The sequence below is a fragment of the Gopherus evgoodei genome, chromosome 4 (assembly GCF_007399415.2).
Source record: "Gopherus evgoodei ecotype Sinaloan lineage chromosome 4, rGopEvg1_v1.p, whole genome shotgun sequence".
NCBI lineage: Eukaryota > Metazoa > Chordata > Testudines > Testudinidae > Gopherus > Gopherus evgoodei.
In genome coordinates, this window is record NC_044325.1 from 42,332,929 (window position 1) to 42,359,951 (window position 27,023).

General features: G+C 44.6%; 1 protein-coding gene across 26 annotated transcripts in view; it reads right to left on the minus strand.

Annotated features, from left to right (window-relative positions):
• The window catches only part of NRXN3 (neurexin 3), a 1,499,321-nt gene that overhangs the window by 1,060,666 nt on the left and 411,632 nt on the right, over window positions 1-27,023 (minus strand). For 16 of the 26 annotated variants that reach the window (XR_003999959.1, XM_030559000.1, XM_030558996.1 and 13 more), the window contains 3 exons: window positions 26,128-26,429; window positions 21,026-21,049; window positions 19,186-19,347 (listed from right to left, as the gene is read on the minus strand). Coding sequence is in view for 24 of the 26 variants with exons in the window: in XM_030559000.1 (XP_030414860.1) it covers window positions 19,186-19,347; window positions 21,026-21,049; window positions 26,128-26,429 (488 nt within the window). In the remaining 2 variants the exon portion in view is untranslated. The remainder of the gene's footprint in view (window positions 1-19,185; window positions 19,348-21,025; window positions 21,050-26,127; window positions 26,430-27,023) is intronic. The other 10 variants (XR_003999960.1, XM_030559017.1, XM_030559003.1 and 7 more) reach the window with 1 other exon arrangement.

The following is a 27,023-nucleotide window of genomic DNA, read 5'->3' on the forward strand; positions in this document are numbered from 1 at the left end:
AGATTGCGGAGCACACAGCAAGCAGCAATAACAAAGGGGAGATTGGTTTGGCTGAGGTCTGAGCGAGTGAGTAATGTGCGCCAGCGCGCCTTTAAATGGCCAAATGCACATTCTACGACCATTCTGCACTTGCTCAGCCTTTAGTTGAACAGCTCCTGACCACTGTCCAGGCTGCCTGTGTATGGCTACATGAGCCATGGCATCAAGGTGTAGGCTGGGTCCCCCAAGATAACGACAGGCATTTCAACATCCCCAACTGTTATTTTCTGGTCTGGGAAGTAAGTCCCTTGCTGCAGCCGTTTAAACAGAGTAGTGTTCCTGAAGACACGAGCGTCATGAACCCTTCCTGGCCATCCCATGTGGATGTTGGTGAAACGTCCCTTGTGATCCACCAGTGTTTGCAGCACCATTGAAAAGTACCCCTTGCGGTTTACATACTGGGTGCCCTGGTGCTCCAGTGCCAAGATAGGGATATGGGTTCCATCTATCGCCCCCCCCCCCCACAATTAGGGAATCCCATTGCAGCAAAGCCATCCACTATGACCTGCATGTTTCCCAGAGTCACAACCTTTCGTAGCAGCAGCTTAATGATTGCTTTGGCTACTTGCATCACAGCATCCCCCACAGTAGATTTTCCCACTCCAAACTGATTCCCGACTGACTGGTAGCTGTCTGGCGTTGCAAACTTCCAGAGGGCTATTGCCACTCGCTTCTCCACTGTGAGGGCTGCTCTCATCTTGCTATTATGGCGTTTCAGGGCAGGGGAAAGCAAGTCACAAAGTTCCATGAAAGTGCTCTTACACATGTGAAAGTTTCGCAGCCACTGCGAATTGTCCCACACCTGCAAAACTATGTGGTCCCACCAGTCTGTGCTTGTTTCCCGGGCCCAAAATCGGCATTCAATGGCTAGAACCCACCCCATTACCAGCAGGATCTCCAAAGCGCAGGGGCCCGCGGTTTGAGAGAATTCTGTGTCCATGTCCACATCACTCTCGTCACTGCGCTGCCGTAGCCGCCTCCTCCTCCTCGCCTGGCTTTGCAGGTCCCGGTTTAGCATAGACTGCACGAGAATGCACGAGGTGTTTACAACGTCCACGATTGCCGTATTGATCTGAGCAGGGTCCATGCTTGCCGTGCTATGGCGTCTGCACAGTTCACCCAGGAAAAGAAGGCATGAAACGGTTGTCTGCTGCTTTCAGGGAGGGAGGGGTGAGGCTGTACCCAGAACCACCTGCGATAATGATTTTTGCCCCATCAGGCACTGGGATCTCAACCCAGAATTCCAAGGGGTGGGGGAGACTGCAGGAACTATGGGATAGCTACGGGATAGCTACCCACAGTGCAACGCTCCAGAAATCGACGCTAGCCTCGGACCATGGACGTACACCGCCGAATTAATGTGCCTAGTGTGGTCGCGTGCACTCGACTTTATACATTCTGTTTTACAAAACAGGTTTATGTAAAATCAGAATAATCCCATAGTGTAGACGTACCCTTAGTGCCTTAGGCTGGTCTACACCTAAAATTCATCTCTCAGGGTGTGATTTTTTCACACCCCGAATGATGTAGCTAGGTCAATCTAAGCACCTGTATAGACACTGCCAATTTGATAGAAGAATTCTTCCATCAACCTAGCTACGGTCTCTAAGAGCTGTGGATTAACTACAGTGACTAAAAACCCCTTCCACTGCTGTACCAAGTGTCTGCACTATTGCACAGCTGCAGTGCCATAGCTGTGCTGCTGTAGCGTTTGCAATGTAGACAAGGCCTTAGTTAAGTAAAACAATTGAATTAATAATTTTCACCCTCCTTTTTAAAGAGCTTAGACATCTCCAAACTAAGATCCCTTTAAAAGTGTCAAGTGTTATTATCATCACCTGAGAGAGACAATGGACGAGAGAAGTCCAGATGTGATGGGGTGGAAGAGCTCTTATTTATCCTTAAAATGTCTTTAGCAGTAGCAAAGGGAATAGAGAAATTGGTGAGCAAAGTACTGTGGTAAAAGACTCTTTGTATACACATTTCCCATTGAATATAATGAAGGGAACAGTGGTGCCCTGGGTAGGGGGAGATGGACAACGTGACCTAGTAAGTGTTTGCCATCTCTAATGTCTATGATTGTCTGAAGTTTGTCCCAGTAGGATAGTCCCTTCTTAGCCCCTTTTTACACAGCATCAGTCCACTGACCTTAGGCAGTAAAAACCACTCCTTGCTTTTTAAATTTCCTATAAAGGGTAACCCCATGGAGGCTTAGAGCTCAGAACAGAGGCTCATTTGGCAGTAATAAACCCCCTTTATTGTTACTTTAGTGATAACAGCCATAGGGGAAGAAATGCAAACACATCAGAAGCATTGTTAGTAAGGCCCACACTGGCTTGGAGAGATTATGATGGATTTATTTTGTTAGCACTTTTTGTGGAATTTACAAACTTTATGCACTTCAGGATCACTCAGCATTGAAATGCAGCCACCTCTGCAGTGCAACTTAGCAGCAGTTTTATAGCTCTACTCAGTTTAGTAGAGGAGGTGATGGAGAATACCATAGCCAACAGGATGAGGATATGGGGAAACTACCTGTGTTGGAATTTGGCAGGATTTATTAACACCCCCACTGTCAGATCCTTCATCATCACAAGAGGTACGGGCATATTGAAATTCTCATCCTTCAGCTCTCTCCCAACGACCAAGACTATCATCTGGGCCCCATCTCCCATTTCCATTACAGCAACCTCCTCCTCTGCGGCCTCTGACATTCACGTTGCCACCCTCCATTTCAAACAAAACACAGACTGTAAAATAATCATCTTCATCCCTTGATTAGACCACAGCCCTCTCCTTCCCTTCCCTATTTGATTCAAAATGCAGCCACTAAAATTGTGATCTTTATCCTTTGATCAAACCACAAATGCCCCTTCCCTTGTGAACCCCTTCCCTGGCTCCTTCTCCTTTCCCGCCACACCAGCTTCAAACTTCTTACCTTCATCTACATGCCTCTAGATAACTTTGTCCCTGTCTACATCTCAGACCTCCTCTTGTATCATATCAGCCTTCTGCTCCCTCCTGATACCAGCTCTGATGCCTCCTGTTCTTCTGCTTCTCCCACAGTTGTATATAAACCTTTAACACCATTTAACTTGTGTGATGCTTGTGTTGAGGTAGACAGGTACAGGAACCATGGCCTGTAACCATCTTCTGTGAGGCTACCCAAGGCCAGTGCAAGGAAGTTTTGCGCCCTAGGCAAAACTGCCACCTTGCACCTCCCCCAGCCCTGCTGCAGCTCCGCCCTGAGGTGCCCTCCTGTGGCAGGTCCCCCCCTCAGCCCTCCGGCACCTCCCCACCCGAGCTCACCTCTGCTCCAGAAGCCCAGCTGTTGCGCCCATCACCGGGCTCCTGCCACATGTGTTAAGCAGAGCTGCGGAGCTCTGCCCAGCTGCCGGCGCCACTGCTGGCAATGAGAAGAATCACATGGGATGGAGCGGCAGCTGTGCTGGGACGGAGAGGGAGTTTGAGCCACCAGCAGGCAGCCCAGGGGTTCCCTTGGGTCAGTGAGCCGCCGGCAGCCCGAACCCCTGGGCTGCCTGCCAGCGGCGGTGCACTGACACGAGAAACCCTTGGGCTGCCTTCTGGCGGCAGCGCGCTGACCCAGGGGAACCTCTGGGCTGCCTGCCGGCAGCTCAGACTCCCTCTCCCTCCCAGTGCAGCGGCTGCTGAAAGGCTTTAAAAAAAATTGGAGGCGCCGCTTTTTGGCGCCCCCAAATGTTGGCGCCCTAGGCAACCGCCTAGTTGGCCTAAATGGTAGGACCGACCCTGAGGCTACCCTTAGAAACAAGATGCATCTAATCCAATTGGGATTCTCCTGACAAATAAGTAAACATAACAACATGATGAAAATGATGATGTCAGTCACAAGCTCAAGCCAAAGGTCACTATTTTATCTAATACAAATTGAATATAAGGGCAGGACTGAGTAAATTCAACACATACCAGAGAACACCACAGGGAGCCTAGGAAAACAGCTGTAGACAGAAGAGAAAAGCAAGGTGATGGGAGCTCTGAATTTGTGAGAAGAGTCTAGTTTAACACTATTGACAAGTACTTGGTTACTGCAGTCAAATTACAATGTTATTACTGGCTATAAATCCTCAGACACTATCATAAAAGTTTATTGACTGCATAAGTCCATGAAAGGTGCCATTACACCAGCCCCAGCTGGCAGCCGGCCATAAAACTTTGCCAAAGAAATCCATGAAATGAGTTATTTATACAAGGACTCAAAAAGCTAACCCCATATAGATAGGACTAATGCTAGAATAAGAGAAGAAGACACATCCCTGGGCTCTCTTTAGTTCTACAGCTGGGAATCTAAGCCACAGCCAAACTCAACTGACCAGGTTGAGGCAAGGCACAAATCAACCCAGATTTTTTCCTTCACTCCTTGGCATACTGGCTCACCAACTCCAGCCTTCATCAGGTGTGTAGGAAAGTGAGTTGGGTAAATAGCAACTGGTGGAAAAGAAGAGAGGGACTGCTACAGCCATGTGGAAATCAGCACTGGGAGTTGGGTAGATATCACACTTGTGTTTGACTGGCCTGCTCTGTGAAACAGAGCCTCCAAGGTCAGCAAACTGGGAGCCTGAAAAACAGAGAGGATGTCACCAATTAGCAAAGTCTTCCCTGTCGTTGGCTAGACTTGCGTATGTCACCACAGCCAGGCCCTGAACAGGAAACAGTATGTGTAAGCCTTGGTTCACCCAACTGTCAAAATGGTAGCCTAAGCTTCCACTCTCAGCTATCCTGGTAGGAGTCAGGGTGAGCTGGTCTCAGCTGAAAATTTGTGTGCAAGTTTACCAGTAGCTATTCCATTTAGGAGAGTGTCTCCTCAAAACACAGACCTCAAAGATGGAAAAGAGCTCCAACTTCCTACTCAGGCCCTAAGGTCAGGATTGTTCCTTACAGTGTGCTTTCCAGGGCTTTGTCCAAGCCAGCATCAAACCTCAAGATTTCTCTTTATTACACCAAAAGATCTCAGTGGAAATCTAACCATTCCCATGCATTTCACAGGGAACATTAGTCACCACAAATTCTCTTTCCCACTCTGGAAGATTTACCCTGATCAAAGTTCAAAAATGAGCAGCAAACTTTTCCCCACATCTGCTTTGGGTTACTGAGTTCTGGGCTTGAAACCTACCAAAGCACTTCTCAGAGTGGAAAATGAACACTGGCAGCCAGCTGAGAAGTGTAGCAGAACAGGGCAGACCTGATCAGCCTTTTAAAATCATTGGCTCTATTCCCTGCTGCTACTGCCGCCTGATGATGGGGAGTGCATGCAAAAGCAGGATGTCTGCTTCACTCCTGTCCCAGCCAAGGCAGCATACTATCTCTGGCTGGCATCTTACTGCCTTCAGCTGTGGTGAAAGTGGGAATCGCAAGGACAAGCGCTCCAGCCAGGACATTCTGCCAAGGTTAGCATTTTGAGCTGAGGAAATGGCCCTCTCTATTTTCCTCAACGAGAGAGAGGGAGAGCATATACCCCTCCCATTATCCCAAAGCCCGCAGGTGCCAGCAATCCAAATAAACGTAGAGCAATTAACAGAATTAACACAGCTTTAAATAGCTTGGCTCACCAGATGCTGACTCCTAGCAGGGTTCTATAAAACGTAAAGTTATTACAGATTAAACCATTAATCATCTGTTCGGAGACTTTCTCTGGATGCAAAACCCATTCCAATTAAAATGGCTAATAATCAAAAAAGGAGGCATGGTTTTAATGGGCTCAATTATGCCATCCTCAAGCCACATTTTAAATGCCAGTATTCTTTCCCACCTCTTCCCTAAATCTGCAGTTCTCCTCCTTCTCCAGTCTAGCATTACTATAGTGAGGGGATGCTGCCGGGACCAAGTGCTGCCCTGCTGGAAAACAAGCTCAGAGCTTCCTTGCAGCAAGTGGGGTACCAGAGCTGTGCCAGAAGGTTGAAGGCCCATAGGGAGAGTGTCGGGGCATGGAGGGAGTATGATCATGCAAATACACACTCACTCATGCAACAGACATAGGCACATGAATGCTGCACCTTGTCTAAGGGTGTAGCAATGCTATAGTCACCAGTACCATGCTCCCCGGCCTTCTGATCTGAACTAAAAACAACGCTCCTGTAACCTCAAAGCATAGGCCATATTTTCTGTTCTCCTTTAAAGTTTCTAAACATGCCAGTGTGAGTACAGGCTTCGGATCCTGTTAGGAGAACATGTTCCTCCTACAGCAGTTCCACAGTTGGATAAGTTCTCACTTCCTTAAAATCAGCACATACAGCATGTCTCTGAGTTGCAGATGCTCACCAGGAGTGGGAATCCCACTCACTGTATTTCATGGTGGAGGAAGGGGGAGTCCACTTCTGATGTTCTTGCTTCCAATTAAGCATGGAATAGTAGATTAAGGCAGGATTCTTAAAGCCCCAGGATCCAAATCCATAGGAGGCCCCCATGCTTGGGGGAGTATGGCACAATGATCCACTCCTTGTGGTGTGTGAGCATTTGTCCACCCATGAGGCCAATAGGCTTCTGATGTGAGCTAACTGTTCCATCCCCAGTTTTATCTACCTGAGAGCAAACACTAATCAGGAAGCTCTGGAAAGACTGAGTGTTCTTCTGTCTCAGTGGAGACTACAAGAAGACAGTACTTAGACTCCATTGCACACGAGCTGGAAGGAGTAGTCATCTAGACCTCTATACCACGTATAGACAGTTTTATTCCATCAAAGATGGAGAGAAAGTGTGGCCTGTTCTTCAAGGCTGCTTCTGTGTGCAGCTATTCTGAAGTTCTTGAGTGGTAGAGGAATATTATACAAACCATATTCTCCTGACTCCTGTGTAAGAGACTAGCTGTGTTCTCCAAACAGTGCTTGAGCCTGAGACCTGGCAGCCATAGGAAGCACCAGTAAATATCCCACCGTGGAAACAGCTCACCCTTGACTTCCTGTTCTCTCCAGTATGGCAAGGTGGGCAAAAAGCACAAGACCAAAAGAACAAGTTTGATATCTCAGTGGCACAGTCTGGTCTGAATCTAGCAGCAATCCCAACTACTCAAACAGGTGAACTACTTCTTTGATTCCCACCCGTCAGCTCAGCAGCGACAACAGGACCGAAAAAAGTCTAACACTTTCTATCGTATCAGCTTTGTGGCTCTGTTAATATTTTTTGTTCTCTCTTGTGTGTATCTAATGCATCCTCTTTTCCTTTATTTAGAGGTCCTTGCTCTCTGGTATGTATTGCCACATCAGGTATCCTTTTCAGGTCCATTCTTGAGCATGTCTAAACCATCACAGCTGTCTTACTGGAAACTTCTATAACAGTGTTATTTCTTGTCCTATTTCTTATCTCTTCATTTTTTTATTTTCTTCAGTTTTAAATTCTGAGTATGTCTCTCAACCATTTAATTTCTGCAGGCAAGGTCTATAAGGAACTGTAGGACTAGAACATAGGGCTGCAGAAACAGAAACACCTGACACCCCCAGAGAGCCACTGGGAGACCATGTAGCACTAGCTCCTAGGAGCACTGTGGAGATTAGGTGTTGGAGGAAATACTGCCCAACGAGTTGAGTGAGAGAACCCTGCAGCCCTCTGATTGGCCCATGCACACTATTTAACCTGGACAGTGCCTCAGAAAGTTGCCTGGGAAATTACGCAGATGTCTGGCCTGCTGTGACTTCAGACTATACTTTGCTTTCTGACCTTCTGTCTCTGACTCTGATCCTTGCCTCTTTATTTCAGCCTGGTACTACCTCTGTTCTCTAGATTCTGACTACGGCCTGACTCTGACACTGACTCTTGCTTATTGATCCCAGCGGAAGTGATTATTCTGCTCCCTGCTTGCCGACTACCACCTAGTGACTGTCCTTGACTTGTGGACACCAGCCCCAGTATGACTGTTAGGCCAGGTTGCTTATGTCCAGTCCCATATCTTCCATTTGTCAGCTTTCCTTGTACTTGAGCATTCAGACCTGTACAGTAGTATCTTCATGACAATTGCCTCATATGCTGATTTTTGTTTATACTGAAATGTCTTTAGCCTTCCAGATCTTGCAGAGTTTTCCAAAAGCAATAGCAGCTATGCTAATTCTTCTTTTAATGTCATCCTCACAATTCCCATTTCTCAATACTATTCTTCCAAGATACGCACATTTTTCCACTTCTAATTCTTTGTCTCCAGCTTTTATCTTTACCTCCTCCTCTTGCCTTCCATTTTCCATAGTTTTTGCTTTCACACTGATCTTCGGTTTGAATTTGCTACTTTCCTGGTCTACCTTGTCAGTTATTGTCTGTAAATCTTCTTTGGTCAATGCTATGAGGTCAATATTGTCTAGCAATCTAAGGTTATTCACTGTTTCCCCACATAACGTAACTCCTCGTTTCATCTTTCAGTGCTACAGTCATTACTGCTTCCAGTCCCAAGCTGAACAAATACAGATATCAGAGAAGTGCACAGAACACAACTGAATCTCTTACAACAGTTTTATAGACCTCAAACAGGCTTTTGACAGCATTTGACAGAAAGGGTTATTTCAAGTCTTGACACTGTATGGCAAACCCAAGAAACTAATCAAGCGGATACAAGACATTTTCAGCAATTCGAGGAGTGTGGATAGAGCAGACAAGAAGCTCACAGGATGGTTCAGGATGACCGTAGGAGTGAAACAAGAATGCTCACTATTGCCAGATTTGTTCATAGAGGAGAACAGTAGGATGCTAACTAGACTACATTTCAAACCCCTGTCATTTCTATGGTATGTGTTACTGTCACCACCCACGTTCTTGTTTCAGAAACTCATTCAGACCCAACTAGATATATAAAGTATCTCGCTATGCATTTATACCATATTCATCCTTGCATATGCAAGCTCTCGTAATAACACTTAGGGCCAGCTTATACAAAGGTATTCAGATACCTAAAGATGCCTAATGGAACTTTCAAAAGGGTCTCAGAAGATTAGGCACCTAACTCCCAGGAGAGACGATTTGAAAATCTAAGTAGGTTCCTATCTGCATCTTTAGACACCAAAATACCTTTTTAAACATCTGGTCCTTAATATTATTATGGCACTTTATATCTTGATATCTGAAAGCAATTTATAAATGGAGAAACTGTGGCAGGTGCAAGTTAAGTGACTTGCCTAGGGTCACAGTGCTGTTCCTTGGCAGAGCTGAGATTAGAACCAATGTTTCCAGATGAGAAAGTTACTCGCCCTGTGCAGTAACTGAGGTTCTTCAAGATGTGTGTCCTTGTGGTTGCTCCCCTGTAGGTGCAGCAGAGCCCCCTGCACCTGGAATTGGAGATCTTCATCACCCATGCCTGTCGGACCACACACATGCACCTCCCCCTCTCATGCTGTGAGTGGGATGTATGTATAGCGTTGTGTGGTTCACTGCCCCCCAGTTCCTTCTCTCTGAAGCAGAGGGGAGGAGGGCAATGGAGCACCTATAGGGACACACTTCTTGAAGATGGAGTGTGACTGATGAATATGACTTGCATCCAAATAAGTCTAGGCATTTCCAATCTCTGTATGGATGGCTAGAACAGGATTGGTACTGACAGCCTTTCTCTTGCAGTGCATTGGCCACCAGAGAATTTGGGGGAGGGTGTGAGAATAGAAATTCTGCATCTTTTGCCAGAACATATTTTTTGTCAGCATGTTTTCAAGCTGGAGGATGGATGCCGGGGTCTGCCAGAGCACTCATTGATCAGTAATATGATCTTGGAGGAAGAGGATGTCTGGAGGATATCAAGCAGCTTATGCTGCTTGTCCTTGACTTCCTTCAAAGGAATCTGCAAGGAGTATGCAATCCTACAGAATAAATCTTGAAAATGTCTGGAGTCATTGGCAGATTTAGTGAGTGGAAGCATGATAACCTCATCATGGAGGAGGAGGAAAAAATGTATTGTTGCTGAAGCTTTCTCCTCATGTTGCTCCACCCCAGTCAGTATCGGTGGGGGTTCAGCCTCCAGAGGGCAAGAAACTAATATAGGTCTCTGGCTTTGCTCCCTGGGCAGTTTCGAGGGACAAGGGGAATGAGACTCGGTAGATGACTTGGCAGACTGTGAGGGCCTCACAGGGGAAGAGCTGGGCCTGGGTCTGATGCAGGTCACAGTGATTTCTCTGTGAGAAGTTTTAAGCGAATGCCCCAGTCTTTTCTGGCTCTGGCTGTGAGGCCATGGCAATGGAACACTTTTGTGGGACATGTCCCTCTCCCATACAGCGAATATACTGTGGGTGGCCATCCGTTACCGGGAAGGTGGCCCAGCAAGAGATGCACCTCTTAAACCTGGGGAATCCAGGCATAACGTGAGGAAAAAAAGCTTCCCGGTTAGGAAGAGTGAAAAGCAGGGAAAATGAAACCTAAGCTATGCAATAACTGTAATGGTAAAGTAAAAACAAAAAACTGGGGTTTATTTGGTTTTTTAGAATAGAAGAAACGGAGAAGAATAACATATTAACTACACTACAACTAACAGGTAAAGTGCTAATTACTGAAGGAACAGGAGAAGTCAGATTCTGTCCCAGACGAAAGGTGGTAGAGAAGGAACTGCGGGCGGTCTAGCAATTTGCTAGAGCTTGGGAAGTGGGGAGGGTAAAGAGAAGCAGCCCAGCCGGAAGGATAATAAAGAGGAACAAGATCAGACAGATACACAGATGGGTAGTGTGACTGGGAGCCAGAAATTTCTGAGTTATATTGCTGGCCCCACCTCTGAGTCACTTATGTGGCTTCAGACACATCATCTTCTTTTCTATATCTCACCAAAAAAATCTTAGAATGGAATTATTTTAGCATGTGATGCTTCTCCCCCCACATGCTTCATCGCCTTAGATGCCAGTAACAAAGCTCACCTCAGCCCCTCTGTTCTCCCTCCACGGATAACAACTCTTAACAACTATGTCCGGCCCCTTCTTTCCACCACAACCACCACCACCTTCTCCTTCACGGCCACCTCTTCTGGAAATCCTTTCAGTTCTCCTTACTAAATATCCCCACACCTTCTTTTGCCCATACAGTTGGCAGATTTCGGCCTTATCATGTTCTACAGGTCAATTTATTATTAATATTAACTATTCCTATAGCCATAGTATCCAGAGGTCCCAATCAGGATTGAAGCCTCATTGTGCTGGGTGCTGTAAAAACACACAAGAAGACACAATGCATATAGTCATAAGGTGCATCAGTAGAACCATCAAGAGTGGCTGAGAACTGGAATAGCAAACCGTGCTGCAGGTCAAGATTGAGATGCATCGGCAGAGTTTTATGTAGGTCCCAGGACTCAGAATAACAGGAAGAGCTGCAACTCAAAGCTTAGAAGCATCAGGGCTATGTGCCTGTTCTGGACAGCAATAGCAAGGGATGTGACAAATTAAGAAAAAGACATGTCTCTAGGGTGAGGAATCATACACAGCTTGTGACCATGCTATGCCTGCCTCTGTCCAGTACAGTTATCCCCTCACTTCCTTTTTTCAACATTAAACTCACTTACATTTAAAATCAATTACAAAAATAAACAGACCAATCCAGATGCAACAGAGCAGAGAGAGCAGCGGTGTCAGACCAATATTTATGTGCAATTAATGCTGTTCATGTCCTAAGCACCTCCGCAGAGCATAGATGAAATTTCACCAGCTAAAGAATCCTGTCTCATCTCCCCATATGGATTCTTGGGGTGCTGTTAAACTGCTGCTCTGGGACTTGGGCTCCCACATGCTTTCCAGCTGTCTGGCTTTCTGTGGATAGTATCTCATGATCCTAGCAACATTCTCCCTTTGTCCTTTGCATCCTAAGGCTGACTTCTTCTGTCCCTAGGTCTTCTGCTTCTGTCCCTCTCCCCACCCCCAAACTTTTCTTTACACCTATGTCCTCAGGCCTTCTCTTTCTATCTGTCTTTTATTTTTCTTCTTCCTCAGCCCATACTCTGCCCAGAAAAGTCCAACTCAAACAGAAGCCATGCCTTCATTAACACAAATGGCCCTGTGCCTGCAAAAAGACCTGACTTCCATGCAGCATCATGGCTATGAGCCCAAAAACTAAGCACATGCACAGTCTCTCAAAACTCTGGCTCTTAGTGGCTATATAACAGAGAGAGAGGTGTGCTGAGTTCCTTTGAGTCCTTCTCAGCCATATTCCACAGATACATCCCATCACAGCCAGAAGAGGTATGACTTGTGCAACCTGAAAGTATTTTTGTCTCTGCAAAATATTTATCCCTTACCAGACAACATCCTATCCATATCCAAATGTGACTGTTTCTATAAATGTGTTAGAGCTAATCAAAATTTTCCAAAATTCAGCTTTTTGATAGAATTTTGATAGAAACAAAGTTGAAAAGTTCATGAAATTGTGTTTTCCATTGTCAACCAGCTATCCTGTCTTATGGTTTTCTACTCCATCTGTTTCTGTAGTATATATGCACCCGTTACCCTCCAAGTAAATTAGATCTGCATGAAGGATCCCTAATGGAATCCATGGAGTCTGTCCCTCTTCTCCCTTCCCTGGTTACAGGAGGTTAGAATACGAACATTTAAAATCCAACCTTTCCTTTGTGGCACCATGGCTAAAATTCTCACCCAGGCTCTCTTCATCTCCCATTTTGATTATCGCAATCTCTTCCTCCAGCCTTCCTGATGTCCACCTCGTGCCCTTCCAATCTGTTCAAAATATGGCTGTTTTCATCACCTTCCTTGCCCTTCCTTCCTCTAATCATATCACCATCCTCTTTGAATGCCACCAATGGCTTCCCTTTTTTCACCGTATAAAGTTCAAGCTTCTTGTTCTCAACTTCAGGGCCCTTCACAGTTCTTCCTCTCCCTACTTGTCTATTTATCACCTCTTATTACATCACCCTCACTGCACCCTCCATTCTGCAGTAAGCCCTGCTTTGTCCAGTTCTCCCACATCTGCCTCTGCACATTCTTCCACAAAACTCCGTATGTCTGGAACATCCCCCTTGAACTGACCTGTTACGTCACTATCTTCTCCCTCTGATAACACCACTCGAAGACTCACTCATATCTGTTAAGGTTGAAAATCCAGAAAACTTGATTTTATGCAAATAATTCAGTACTTCAATTTACATATTTGATGCATATGCACACTTCGTTTGCACATTTGCTTTTATTTTCAATTTAAGAAGTAGTTTTTCTTTTGCACTCCTGCTCCCTCATTCCAGTATCAGTTGCTCCACTGCAGTGATAGGTAGGCTACAGAAGTCAATAACAATAGTTTAGTAGACATTTGGGTGTCTTTAAGTTCTAGTGAAACTGAATAGAAAAATAAAAACGTAAGTTCAGGACTTAGGTTTATGATTTAAAAGATATTGCTGACAACCTGATGGGACTCCTCCAGTTAGAGCCGCAGCAGCCATTAGAGGAGGGGGTGTGAGGAGCATAGACACTATGGTGAGTATGGGGAACGCTCTGTCTCAACCAAATCAAGGAAAAGGACATTTTAACTCCACTAATCATGGACATCCCAGCCTGGCTTCCTCAGCAGAGACTCTCTGTTTTCAACCCACCTCGGGGCTGGGGTCACAGAAGCCATATTCATGTCCAGCCGTGCTATTACTGCCCAAATTGCTGGCACTTTCTCCATCTCAACCCAGTCACCGCTCCATGTGAAAGCCCTTCCCAGCCACGGGTAGGGAGAGTGAGGCACTCTACCCCCACACAGCGTATGGTCTCCATGATCTGCTATCTGACCGGAAGGGGGGATGAGACGCTCTAACCACAAATACAGTATATGGCAGAAGCAACCTAGCTGAGGCCCTAGAGATTAAGAGAATGTGCAGAATGCCTCACCCCCACTTCCCATTTAAGTTGTCTTGTTTCCTTAGGAGATTCAGCCTCTCAATAGGGTGCCCATGGGAGGGCACAGGGAGAGTGGGAGGCAGACCTCAGCTACAACACCTATAAGGGATTAGCGCAGGGGTCAGCAACCTTTCAGAAGCGGTGTGCCGAGTCTTCATTTATTTACTCTAATTTAAGGTTTCACATGCCAGTAATACATTTTAACATTTTTAGAAGGTCTCTTTCTATAAATCTATAATATAGAACTAAACTATTGTTGTATATAAAGTAAATAAGGTTTTAAAATATTTAAGAAGCTTCATTTAAAATTAAATTAAAATGCAGAGCCCCCCCTGGACCCAGGCAGTGTGAGTGCCACTGAAAATCAGCTTGCGTACTGCCTTCGGCACCCGTGCCACAGGTTGCCTACCCCTGGATTAGCATGAAGCTTGGCTGGGCTGAGGGGTGCTGGGGCTGGGTGGTGTTTACTATTCACTAACTAGCGCAGTATAGCCCCCTGCATCTCTGGGAATATCTTGCTCCTCAGAGAGGTACTGCATTGCAGGTGCTTATCCAGACAAAGGAGCACTCTGCCCCAGCCACAGCGTTCTCTGAATGGGGAAACATTCGCTTTTTTGTAGCCTGTTGCTCCTCCCTTTCAGCAGTGCAGGGGAGGGAGATAGAGCAAGATGAGTTCTTTCTTCTCTGCAGCCCCTCACAGTGATTCTCCTGGCCCTTCAGTCAGTGCTCTCTCCCTTGGCAAGGGAAAGAAGAGAAAACAGCTTGTGAAGGGCTCCACATCAAAACCTGCCTTGTGCTTGACTTTGATCCACTTTTCCAGTCCATGGAAGTATTGCCTGGTATATTGCAAGCGAACAATCCACTCCTCAAACAAAGAGCACCCTTCCAACTCCTGTGGGGAGGCGAAGTGGACTGCCTGCTGCAGCCTGACCAGCATGTCCCTGTTCCTTAACTCTCAAACTCCACTGCATCGGCACTTTGGTGATACTCAATGTTATTTAGTTATTTAGGTTCAGAGAATCACATAGGCGCCGACTCCATGGGTGCTGAGCACCCACTGGGAAAAAATGGTGGGTGCTGAGCACCCCCTGGGAGCCCCCCCATCAGCTCCTCCCCCATGCCAGTGCCTGCCACCCGCCGTGGATCAGCTGTTTTGCAGCGTGCAGGAGGTGCTGGCAGGGAGGAGCAAGGGGGGGTACACTCGGGAGAGGGGGCAGAACGGGGTGTGAAGAGGGGGCGGGGATGGAGCAGGGGCAGGAAGAGGCAGAGTGGGGTGGCTTGGGGGAAGGGGTGGAGTGGAGGTGGGGCCTGGGGTACAGCCGGGGGGGGTCAAGCACTCCCCAGCACATTAGAAAGTCGGTGCCTCTGGAAGGAAAGCTTAGGAACTAGATTTTGCTTTATGCAGAGCTCAGAAAACCTGAACATCAGATAGCCTGTCTGTGTTAGACTGTGCGTTTCTAGGATGCACTCAGCTTGCTGTGTCATCTGGTCTGGAGTCCTGCAATTATTTCAGACTGCTCTTTATCCATTAACTGCAATTTACTGTCAGACCTATCTACCAGCATTGGATCTGAAGAAAAGTAGAACGTTCAGAACTGTATAGAGACAAGGTGGGTGAGGTAATATCTTTTACTGGACCAGCTTCTGTTGGTGAGAGAGACAAGCTTTCGAGCTACACAGAGCTCTTCTTCAGGTCTGGAAAAGGTACCCCAAGTTTCACAGCTAAATACAAGGTGAAACAGATTTCTTAGCATAGTTACAAACACCAGAGTTACCGGTCTACTGCACACATGGGCATAGTTGGGTAAGTAGGCAGAGCATTGCCCCTCAAACAGAGGCAAGGAGTGGGGGGTCATGCAGGGTCATGTGCCAGTGCCCCACCTCTGATTTCTGTGAGCCCAGAGCTGCCCAAGGCTTGCTCTGCTCAGCCTGCCAGGGGGGCAGGGTAGGGGTGCTCGGTAATTTCCACGCTGCACCTCCCTCCTGCCTTCCCCCCCTTCACATTTCCAGCTTGCTCAGCCCCTCTCCCTGCAAGCTGCATCTGGGAGGAGCAGAGGGTGAGGGACCGAGCCACTTCTTCTGCTGAGGGAGGGAGGGCGGCTGATCCAGCTCCTTGCCTCTGCAGCTGGACATCACCTCTTGGGTCCTAGTGCCAGTTTTCTTCCCCTTCTACGTGTGCTGAGCGCCCCACATGGTCACCATCCTATTTCCTGTACAATGACAAGTGTTAATGGTTGGCCAGGGCAAGGGGTGCAGGTTGGGGCAGGGGAAATGGGGAAAGGGTGGGGGGTTAGGGTTAGAATTTTTCTGCTGCATAGTAAAGTTTCAAAGCTATATTAACACCTCTCCACTTCACATTGAACGGTCCCTTAGAATATGTGCTAACTATGCTAAACTATCTATTCCACATGCACCTGAAGAAGTGGGTATTCACTCACAAAAGCTCATGCTCCAATACATCTGTTAGTCTACACAGTGCCACAGGACTCTTTGTTGCTTTTTACAGATCCAGACTAACACAGCTACCCCTCTGATACTAATCCATCTTGTATTTAGCTGTGATGCTTGGAATATCTTCCCAGACCTGAAGAGCTCTGCGTAGCTCGAAAGCTTGTCTCTCTCACCAACAGAAGTTGGTCCAGTAAAAGATATTACCTCACCTACGTTGTCTCTCTAATACCCTAGGACCAACATGGCTACAACAACATTGCTTACAACTTTCAGAACTGCCAGTTGTGTGTGTATGTCCTAGTAAGACCAATGATGACACATGGCTGGCTGGGAATGTGAGAGGTGTTAATTGGTAAAGCTGCTTATTTTATAGAGGACTCCCTTTTCTCATGTGTTCCCAAATAAATGTTTCCCTCTAATGCCCTACTGTAGAAATTCTTATTGTTCACATTCTGACTGATTCCTGTTCTCCTTAGAACATAGCAGATATTGAAATGCCCTTAGAGTTAGGGTGACATCTTCAGGAGTGCTAGAGGCATTACTGTGTTCACAACTAGACCAAGTTGCCACTAAACAGACTACAAGTCAAAACCAACCCAACCTGTAGGTCCAGGCTGTTCATACATATCTGCTATTGCTGCCCAGTAGTAGGGTGACCATCCCATTTTGTCCAGGACAGTCCCTTTTTTAAGCGTTGCCCCAGTTGTCCTGATTTTTTTTGGCAAAAGTGGATATTTGTCCCGTTCACTCTTGCCAACCCAAAATGTGGGATGTGCACTCCTAAAGGAACATGCAGGGGGTGAGGGAGGTGAGCAGCAACACCAGCCCTGCGGGGAGGGAGGGGCAGGCAGGGCTCAGGCGAGGAGCGATACCAGCCCCATGTGTGGAGCAGGCTGGGCTTGGACAAGAACCCTGCACAGAGGAGAAGCAGGGCTTGGGCCAGCAGTTCGGGTCAGCCCCCTGTGCAGGGGGAGAGAGGGGCAGGGCTTGGGCCAGTGCCATGTGTGGAGGAGGATAAGTGGGGGAAGGGAATGGGCCAGCCCTGCTCAGGGAGGCAGGACTTGGTTCAATGGCTCAGGCTAGCCCCGCACGGTGTCCCGTTTTCCCTTCGGAAAATATGGTCACCCTATCTAGTAGAATGGGAGTTACAAACATTTCTAAACTGATTGTCTGTTTTCTCTTTCTTTTCCATCTCCCTTAGGTTGCTCCTCTTCTTGACGAGACAGGTGCTGTCTTCATGCGTGTGTATTGGCAGTAGATTCTGTACATTACCAGAACACAACCAACTAATATACATACTAATAAAGTTGCTGGGGATTTTCTTGTCATTACTTTCTCTGCCCTCTCTGCCTGAATGAAAGTTCAAAAATGAACTCTTCTGCTGTTATTACTGTTACCTTTACAGGACCCACAAGTAAGTTACAATCCTGATGTTCAGAGGTGTTAAGCAATGGTAACTCCCATTGACTTCAGATGACGGTATGGTGCTCAGTACTTATGAAAATCGGGCCCTAGGCTCTTTCTAGTAAAGACAAAGATGTGGTGCCTGCCACAGACAGGTTACATTCTCATGCAGCAGGGGCACTTTTATTTTCTGTATAAGATTCAATCCAGATCAGATCCCTGTTTCCAACAACCAATGCACATCTCCTTCAACTGATTGAGAAGATTAAGGCAGACAGCAGTTCCAACACCTTGAGGAGGCATCATTCAAGTCAAGAGCCCAACACACTTAAAACAACATAAAACTTCTTGAGAATAGCCTGTCTGACACTGTGTGTGGCCCTTTTGTGAGATGGCAGAGTTGTTAGGCAATTACAGAAGAGCATGTGACCTAACATGGCCAGTTCCATGATTTCTGCAAGAAAATCCACCACTGCCTCTCCTTTGAGCCCTCTGCTGATACTAGTAATGTCCAAAGACAGAGGGCTCAATGGCAACTATGGCTGAAAACAAAACCAGACATACTACAACAAGCATACAAGAAACCCATCCACAACACTTTGCATTGCACAGTAGCACAGGGACTCTATTTACCAGCAATCCTTACTATGAACATTCTAAGAAGTTGTCTAGGGCAGTTGGTTCAAAATCTATGCCTTTTAGCAGACAGCCTTCAACAAAGTGATATGCACACTGATACACAGGGTCAAGAAACCATCAGCAGGAAGGTCTTTTACAATGATTTCCATTAAAAACTCAATATAAACCAACACAGGAATTGCTGGAATAACTGCAGCAAATCCTATTCCAAGCATAGAGAAATAACTGTACATGTTCAGATCCCTCTATGTAGAAGACTGTTGGCAAGAGCTGACTTTTTAATGATCACCAGTAGAGTGACATAAGCACCAGTCATCCCATTTGACCTGTAACACTGTATTTCTTTATTTCTTATTACTGTCACTTTACTCTTTTTTTGTTACTACTCCTTGTCCTACTCCTCTGTAAAGTCTAGTCACTTAACAAGGACACTGAATTTTCTGATGATTGTGATTTTCTTTTTTCACCACAGAAAATGCTAGTTAGCAATGGAAGGTCATTTGCCTTATTTTTCTGGATATTATCCCAATGTCCACATGTGTTTACCACTGCTCTCAAGTGGCTGACAACCTACAGAAAATAACTGCCTTACTGACATAGATTGCTATTGGAAATCTTTTTGTAGCTCAAGCAACAGAGGCCTGTTTTTTAGAACCCAGGATCTAGGGTTCTGTCACTAATGTTGTGTGTCTGGCTGACAGCCATGTTTGTCTGTGTATGCAATCACAGAGCTACTGCAACGTCAGGGTAAGATTCAGAACCTGTGAGAGACATTCAGGGTGTAGTAAAGGCCAGGAAACAGAACATTTTGGAGAACAAAAACCAAAAAGCAGTTGTCAAAGAAGAAAATTACCTCTTTGAGGCAGCCCATGAAGTTGTTGCTGACTGGTGACCCAGGTAAATCTGCTGTACTTGGGCTCCCTCCTACATAGAAGAAGTCATCTGAACCCAGCATGGTGTAATCCTCTTGTGTGTAGCCCGTGGTAGTTAGGATTCCATCCACAGATATTGTCACCTGTTCAAGAGATACAATGGACAAAAAAAAAAATCCCAGCAATGACCTTACAGTTCTGAGAAGGGCAAGTCGCCTCCCCTATGTTTTATATCACTTTTATTAAGGTTTTGGTGAGGTTTGTTTTTTTTTATAGCAGCCAAGTTCCATTTTCTGGTCTACTTTGCCCACGACAGAAGCACTCCAGCTTTTATTCACCCTGTTTTGTTACCTTAATGCTCCCAAGCCAAGCAGGCATTCCATCCATCAAGAGGCTCTTCACTAAATCAGGCTAGAAAATGGAACTGTCCTCAGAAGAGATTGTTCATCTTAGCTGATTTTATGATTAATTAGTATTTATATTAATGATTATTGTTAGTTACAGTTGTTAGTAAAAAAACACTACTGAAGTCAAAGTTAATTTTTTTGTTTTATTTTATTTTATTTTTTATTTGCTCACGGCACACTGACAATCATGCATTCGGGGAGGGATGGAGGGAAAGGATCTCACTTTCAATACATTATGGATGTGCATGCCATGGACCTAAAGAGACACACACACCCGCCACCCACTACCACAAAATAAAAGAAAGGAATAAATTAAATTTTAAAAGCGCTGGCTGAATCATAACCAACATAATAATATGAAAGGAAGAAATTAACAAAAACTAATAAAATAAAATCAACCACACACCAGCAAGTGTGAGAGTAGCAGAGAAGAGAAAGAGAGAAAATGCAAAGCGTGCACACACCACACTTTGACAGGCCCATGCCAATAAGATCTGGAGCCCGTAAAGAGAGAAAGAGAGAGAGAGAAAGAAAATCTATTTCACACTTGCATGCAATCATCAAAAATGAAAAATCAAACAGAAAACAAGATCATCATAAACAAAACAAAACAAAACAGACCCAAAAAAACTGAAACCCTAAAACACATGGAGGGTGCGGGGGGAACGGAGGGGGAGGAGGGAAAGGAGGAAGTGAAAGTGATGTGAATTTTGTTTAAAGGTTGTTAGTGGTTAGAAGGGGATATGGAGGAAAAAAGATAGAGGCCAATAGGAGAGGGACAGTCACCAGACGTGGACATGCCATGCAGAATGTGTAGTGAAACAAACAACTGGCTGAGCTCCTTTCGGCCATGGCAGGTGGAAAGTCAGAGAGAGAGAGAGAGAGAGAGAGAGAGAGAGAGAGATGGGGAGAAGTGGGAAGAAAGAGGACAGCTGGCCAATTTGCCTACAACAGCCATTGCGACAACAAAAGGATGAGAGAAAAAGAGAACCTTCACCACACAAACTAGAGGCCCTGCAATGGTTCAGAGCTAAAAACCTTCGGAGAGTCAAAAGCAAAACAAACAAAAAAAGAGAGAAAGAAAGCTAAACTAAAAAGCAAAAGAGAAAAAAACCAGAGTGAAAAACAAAAAGGGAAGTGAAGAAACCAATGAAAGAAATTACCAAACCCCATTTCCAGAATAGTTGTATTTGTTTTTGTTTTGTTTTTTTCTTAAAGAAAATATTTTAAAAAATAAAGAGGAAAAAAAAAAGGTATTCACAGTGAAATCAAAAGAAAATCAAAAGAGGAAGTAAATATAAAGGTGAGGGGGGGAAAAAGGGGGAGTAAAGGGAGGAAAAGGCAGGTAATACACGGCAAACCCAAAAAAAGAGACAATAAGAATGATATCTACCAGACAATGTAGTTTGTTTACCATAGCGTGTCCAATGCCTGAGTGCTTTGCGGAAAAGGGGGAAGAAAGGAAATTAAAAAATCGTGAACAGAACGATTGTTAATTAAAATAACTAAAAGCAAAGATGAGTCGTTAGGGTGTTAGTACATTAGTTGGTTAGTAAAAATGACACATTGCATGAATGGTCTAGTGTTAGTCTTTCAAAAAAAGGCGTGGGGCGCCTGACACACACAGAGTGAGAGAGAGGACAATATGACCAGGACTCTATGGGAAACCATGACTTCTAGACTGTAAAGAGGAAGGGAACTGCCTATTCTCCCTGCCTCCAACCCATATATATTTTAGCATCACTCATCCAGAACCGGATTAAAATTAAAATTGTGCAATCCTTACTTTTCAAAAGCCCATCCGGGTGTATTCCCCACCAACAACCCCTTCCCCCACAGATACACACATCACCCACTCCCTTCAAGAGAGACCCCAGCAAAGTATTTCCTCCCAGCCACCCCAATCCCTCTTTCCCTGCCTCTCTTCTCAGCTCTGCTATCCTCAAGCATTGCAGAATTATCCTAAACAAGGAACAATCTCCCTTGCCTGGAGCTGTGGCTGAGGATGAGCCCAAAGCCCTGGGGCTCTCCTTCCAGTCCCTTTATTTGAAGATTTCTTTAGAACAGGCGAATTTATGACTCTCAGGAAAGACAAATAGAACACATGTGATTGGATTGCCAATGTCCACCTGTAGCTCACCTGTGTCACCCGCGGTGCAGGAGAAATTTACTGATGAAGAAATTGCCTGTGTCAGACATTTGAGGTGGCAGGGGAAAAAGGTTGACAGTATTTAGCATGTCTCTTGTTGTCTCTAAGACTATGTCTCCATTACTAGATGGCCCCATCCTACGAAAGTCTCAGGTGCAGGCTTGGCCTCCACTACCCAACTAAGTGCTGGTAATGGAATAAAGCTAAGGGAAACCACATTAAACAGTTATCAGTAAAACCCAGTTGCTTTAAAAGAACCTTGGGTTGTTTTTAAATTTCCTCTAGAGTCATGTGGAAGCCAAGCAGGTTATCTGTACATGTGTTTACAACTGAGGAACCCAAGGCCCCTGTGGTGGAATCTCTGCAGTGTGGCCACCTTAGTTATTAATGCGAAGGTGCAGCCAGTGGAGACTTCATGGCCCAGGATCTAGTGCTCCATTCTGATTCAAACAGGCAAAACAGATCCAAAAATGCACACAAATAGGAGCTGTCCTGCCTCCCACTACTGACTTCCAGGACCATTTTTTGAGATTGATTGGATTGATTTAGGAGGCTGATGCGCTTGGAGGAAATTGTGTGAATTGCAACACAATGTCATTATGTCCCAATTCAATTTTATTTGTCCTTAGAGAATGAATAATAATACTTTGCACTTAGTGCCCTTCTCTCCAAGGACTCAAACTACTTTGAAACCTTCATCAAGAAGCCTCATATCAACCTGTGTGACAGAGCAGTATTATTATCTCCATTTTTACAGATAAGGAAACTGAGGGCAGAGACAGGGGAATGCGACTTGCCCAAGGTCACACAGTGACTCAGTAGCAGAGCTGCAGATAAAACCCAGAAATTCTCACTTCCAGTATCCTGTTCTGCCCACTAGACCACACTTCCACCCATGTTCTGAAAGTGCTGGTGAAAGATAGCTACAATCCTGTCCCTGCTACACATTTCCCAAAGACAAAACTGGAGATCTGTGTTAACTATAATAGAAAGCAGATAAATAAAAAGATTACATTGACATTAGCTCAAGGGAAATTCTGAGTTTACGGTCTGTCTCTCTCTCTGAAGAGATTACTACTGTGTTAATAGCTTGATCTAAGAAACAAAGGACTTGATACTGTCTAGCTTAGCTACAACTCATGTACCGACCAATTAAAAGTATTGGGCAAAGCCTTCCACATACAGTATATGGGAAATTCTGATCTAATTCAGAGGAACGTGGTCCAAAAATTATGTTAAAAATGGCATAATTTAAGATGTGGATTATGTTATTGGATTTTCCTAAATCTCATTTTAAAAAAATAACTTTATATGCGTTTTGGCAAATGTATTTCCTCCAAATGTAAATATTTTCAGTTAAAAATGAGGAGGCAATGGAGTTTCTTATAAAATCTAAGTGCCAGAGTAACTCTTTCGTGTCCCTTTTCACTAGTAGGGCTGGTTAATATGGGCATGGTTCAGAACCAGCAAGGCTCTTCCAACTGCCTCTCTATACTAAAAAACTACATTATACTATTCTTCTATGCAATATATTCTCTGGAGGTGATGGGGAGCAGATGATATATTGCATGTAAAATATACACTACGTCCTTTATATCGCCTTCCATCAGAAGATCTTAAATCACTTCATACACACCAATGAATTAAGACTCACAACCCACCTATGTGATGGGTAAGCATTATTATTGCTCTTTTACAGATGGGGACATTGAAGGAAAGAGAAAGTAAGTGACATGCCAGGAAACCAGTGGCAAAAGCAGAACTAGAACTCAGATCCCCTAAGTCTACCCCAAGCTTTACCACAAGGCACTCCTCTCTGTTTTATTATGGCACAGACCCTGGTATGACGAAGGTGTATAGCGGTCATAACCCAATTCTGGCCCCTGCACCTTGAATGTGATAATACCTCTCTATCCCTCATGGCAGATATTAATTAATTATAAATCATTCCATTGTTGAATTGTGTTTATTCTGCAGTCCATGACAGATTCTAGGAGTCCCCAATTCCAGTGAAGTCAATAGAAATTAAGTCCACTCAGCACCTTGCATGACTGGGCCTCTAATCACCTCTGCTTTGGTGGTTGTGTGTTTGTTTTTTTAAGAGTTTGGTCTCCTTGATTGTTTTGAAAAAGAATGAAAGCGCCCAGCTATAACTCCCAGCTACTAGGCAATCAAGCAGTATCCTCTCAGAATTCAGGACCAAAACAATAATGTTGTGAACAGACACAACAGGATGCATAGAGTATATGTAAAATGCCAGGTGCTGCCTCACCTATTTTCTTTTAGTGACGAGAACATGCTACTGCTCTAACCCACGCCAAAAGACCCTAGTGTTATTTGTATTAATCTGTGTACCTCAGAAAATAAAAGAATCCGCTAGAAAGGGATTTTTTAAAAGAGAGAGTCCCATTATAATTCCAACTGCCAACTCTACCTATTACCACTTCCTCAAGATCTAAACCAGCTCTGCCAAGCAGCATGGATGCATTTTGCTCTGTGTGCTCTTGACATTGAAAACTGATTCCCAGAAAAATAAAAAGTGCCATTAGCTAAAATGGCCTATAAACCAGAAAAAGATATTCGGAGAGCATCCATTTTGAAAACATCTAAAAATAAATAAAATGGAACCAATAAATAAAGTGATATATTCAGACCGTTCCAGACTGACAGCCCTCAGACAGTTGCTGTATCTCCCTCTACAGGACCAATGGGAATATTTTAATGAAACAGGATCATTAAGGCCCATCTACTGCATAAGAAATTAAATTTATATCTTCATGTGAAGTAGTAGAACTAGACAAATTTTGACTTCAGTGATAACCCTGCTGTCGCATGTAATTTAGAACAGAATTTGGCCCGACTGAATATAATCCTCCAGTTTACACACAGACATGTCGAATATGTAAAAACACAGCATCTTGGATACTGTAAAAACATGGCAATTGCCATAATGTATTAGACAACTCTCTCTAGTCTGTTTCCAACAGTGGATATTTCAGAAGGTGTAAAATCCCCATAAGGGGCAAGTATGCACTAACACACCAATGAGTGAAGATTCTTCCTGACATCTGGCTCTTGCTGGTTTATGACCTGAAGCAAGAGGATTGTTATCCCATATACACTGTTATCCTAGCTAGTGTAAATGTTCCAAAAAGGCTGCTTTCTCAGCCAGTAAAGTTATGTAAACCGGAATAATACCATGAGGATTTGTGTAAACATTCACATTAACAAGCAAATGGACAAATCACATTGTTTACGTAAACTAATTTAAAATCTCAGTTTGCAAGCTGTTTACACAGTGTTTACCAATCAATAAGACACTAAACAGTTTATATCCATTATATAAACATCATTTGTCATGCAGTGGATGGACCTAAGTGACTTGATCTATTCACCAGCTTTCAAAGCAATGTTAATTTTTATCTTATCTATTTATACACATATTTATATTTCATAAGTGAGCTTTCAATATTTTAAAGCTCACTGACTAGCAAAGACATCACCTGATAGAGCTGTCCACTTAGAAAAGTGACAGGTAGAGTTGTAAAGTTACAGTGACAAGAATCAGATAAAGCCATTCCAAAGTGGCTTGTTTGCAGGTTTTTTTCTTTGTTTTCTTTTTTGGTCCTTCCATTTTTTCCAGTCCTCACAGCCAACAGAAGCGTCTCATCACCAGAGACACAAGCAATAAAATAGATCACAGAACAGAAAAAAAAATAAAAAAGAACAGAGAAACAAGGAGATTCGGAAAGACTCCAGCCAATTAACTCCCAAGCTACAAAGTTAAAATAACCACACACAGACACACACGCACACATGCACGCACGCAGACGCACACACAAAAAGAAAAGAAAAAAGTAAAAGAAGAAACAAGGACTTTAAGAATTAGAATTATGACAGTATGGCAATGGTTAAATCAATTAACAAAACATAAAGAAGACGAAGGGTAGGGGACTAAAGAGTCAGTTGTGGAAAAAACCACTCTGTTCCCACAGTATTTAAATGCAACAAGAATACTACTGATAAGATTGAAATGTAATTAAGGACATAATAAAAGAAAGAAAGAAAAAAAGAGAAAAGGAAAAGGGAGATGAAAGTAAAATCAAATCACAAGTTTTATTATTAAATCAAACTGGGGAAAAAGTAGACAAAAATTAATAAGTGGAAATGGAGATATCACAACAGTGCTACATTCCATTGACTACTGGTATTTCATTGTCCATTGGATAACTGAGAGATATCTGGGAGGGTAAAAACACTTTGATGTACTTCTCCAAGAATCCCTATTTCTCCAGCACCTGCCCCCATGTCTGCCCAGATAACACTAGGGAGAAGCCTTCTTCGCATTCTCACTCCTTCACCATTACCTGCCGCAGGTTGCGCGTCACTTTAACGTCATGCCAAGCGTTGTCATTGAATTTGCCATTGACAGGCTCCACAATTGCCTCAAAGGCCCCGGACCCCAGGTTAATGACCAAGGAGACCGCACCGTCTTTCAGAGCCAGGTTGACGTAATCAGCTGACTTGCCCGTGTGGAGGATGAGCCCGTTACGTTGCCATGTCTTGAAGGACAGGGTGATCTCGTCGCTGCTGCTCTGGATGGGGTTCTGGGACAGGTCGTAGCAAAGGTACTCTGAGCCACGGAAGGTGGCCACATTTTCATCTCTCGCTGAAAAAGAAGAAACAGAGAGAGAGCTGGTTAGTATTTTCCTTGCTAAGAACAGAATTAAAATCATTATTAAACTACTCAAAAACCTCATGGCTTTCTTAGCGTTCTTCTGTTGTTCCTGTGGACTGTGTTGTCTCTGTTGTAGCGTGGCTGCCAACAGACTCAACAGTAGGATCCTCAATCCCTGTTAAAATCAATATATTAGCTCCACTTCCATTGCAGACAGCACTGATTCCATGGAAGACATTCGAAGGTAGCACAGTAATGACCAGAAGAAGGTAGGTGTTAAGACTTACAATTGTGCTACAAATGAATTTACATTTTTATCAGAAGCATGAGGGAATGACACAAAATCTCCTGTGTGTACAGCACACTAGGGCATGACCAGCAAACTCATTTCCTCTGTTGCCTGGAGGCAAAATTTGAACTGCAGAGAGGAAACTAGGGTTCCTAATTGCTGGTAACCAGACCCCCAAGGCCCTGCCTCCTGCTCTGTCTCTTCCCCCAAAGCCCCACCCCTGCCCCGCCTTTTCCTCCCAAGGCCCTGTCCCTGCTCCACCTCTTTTCCAAAGGCCCCATCCACATCACTCACTC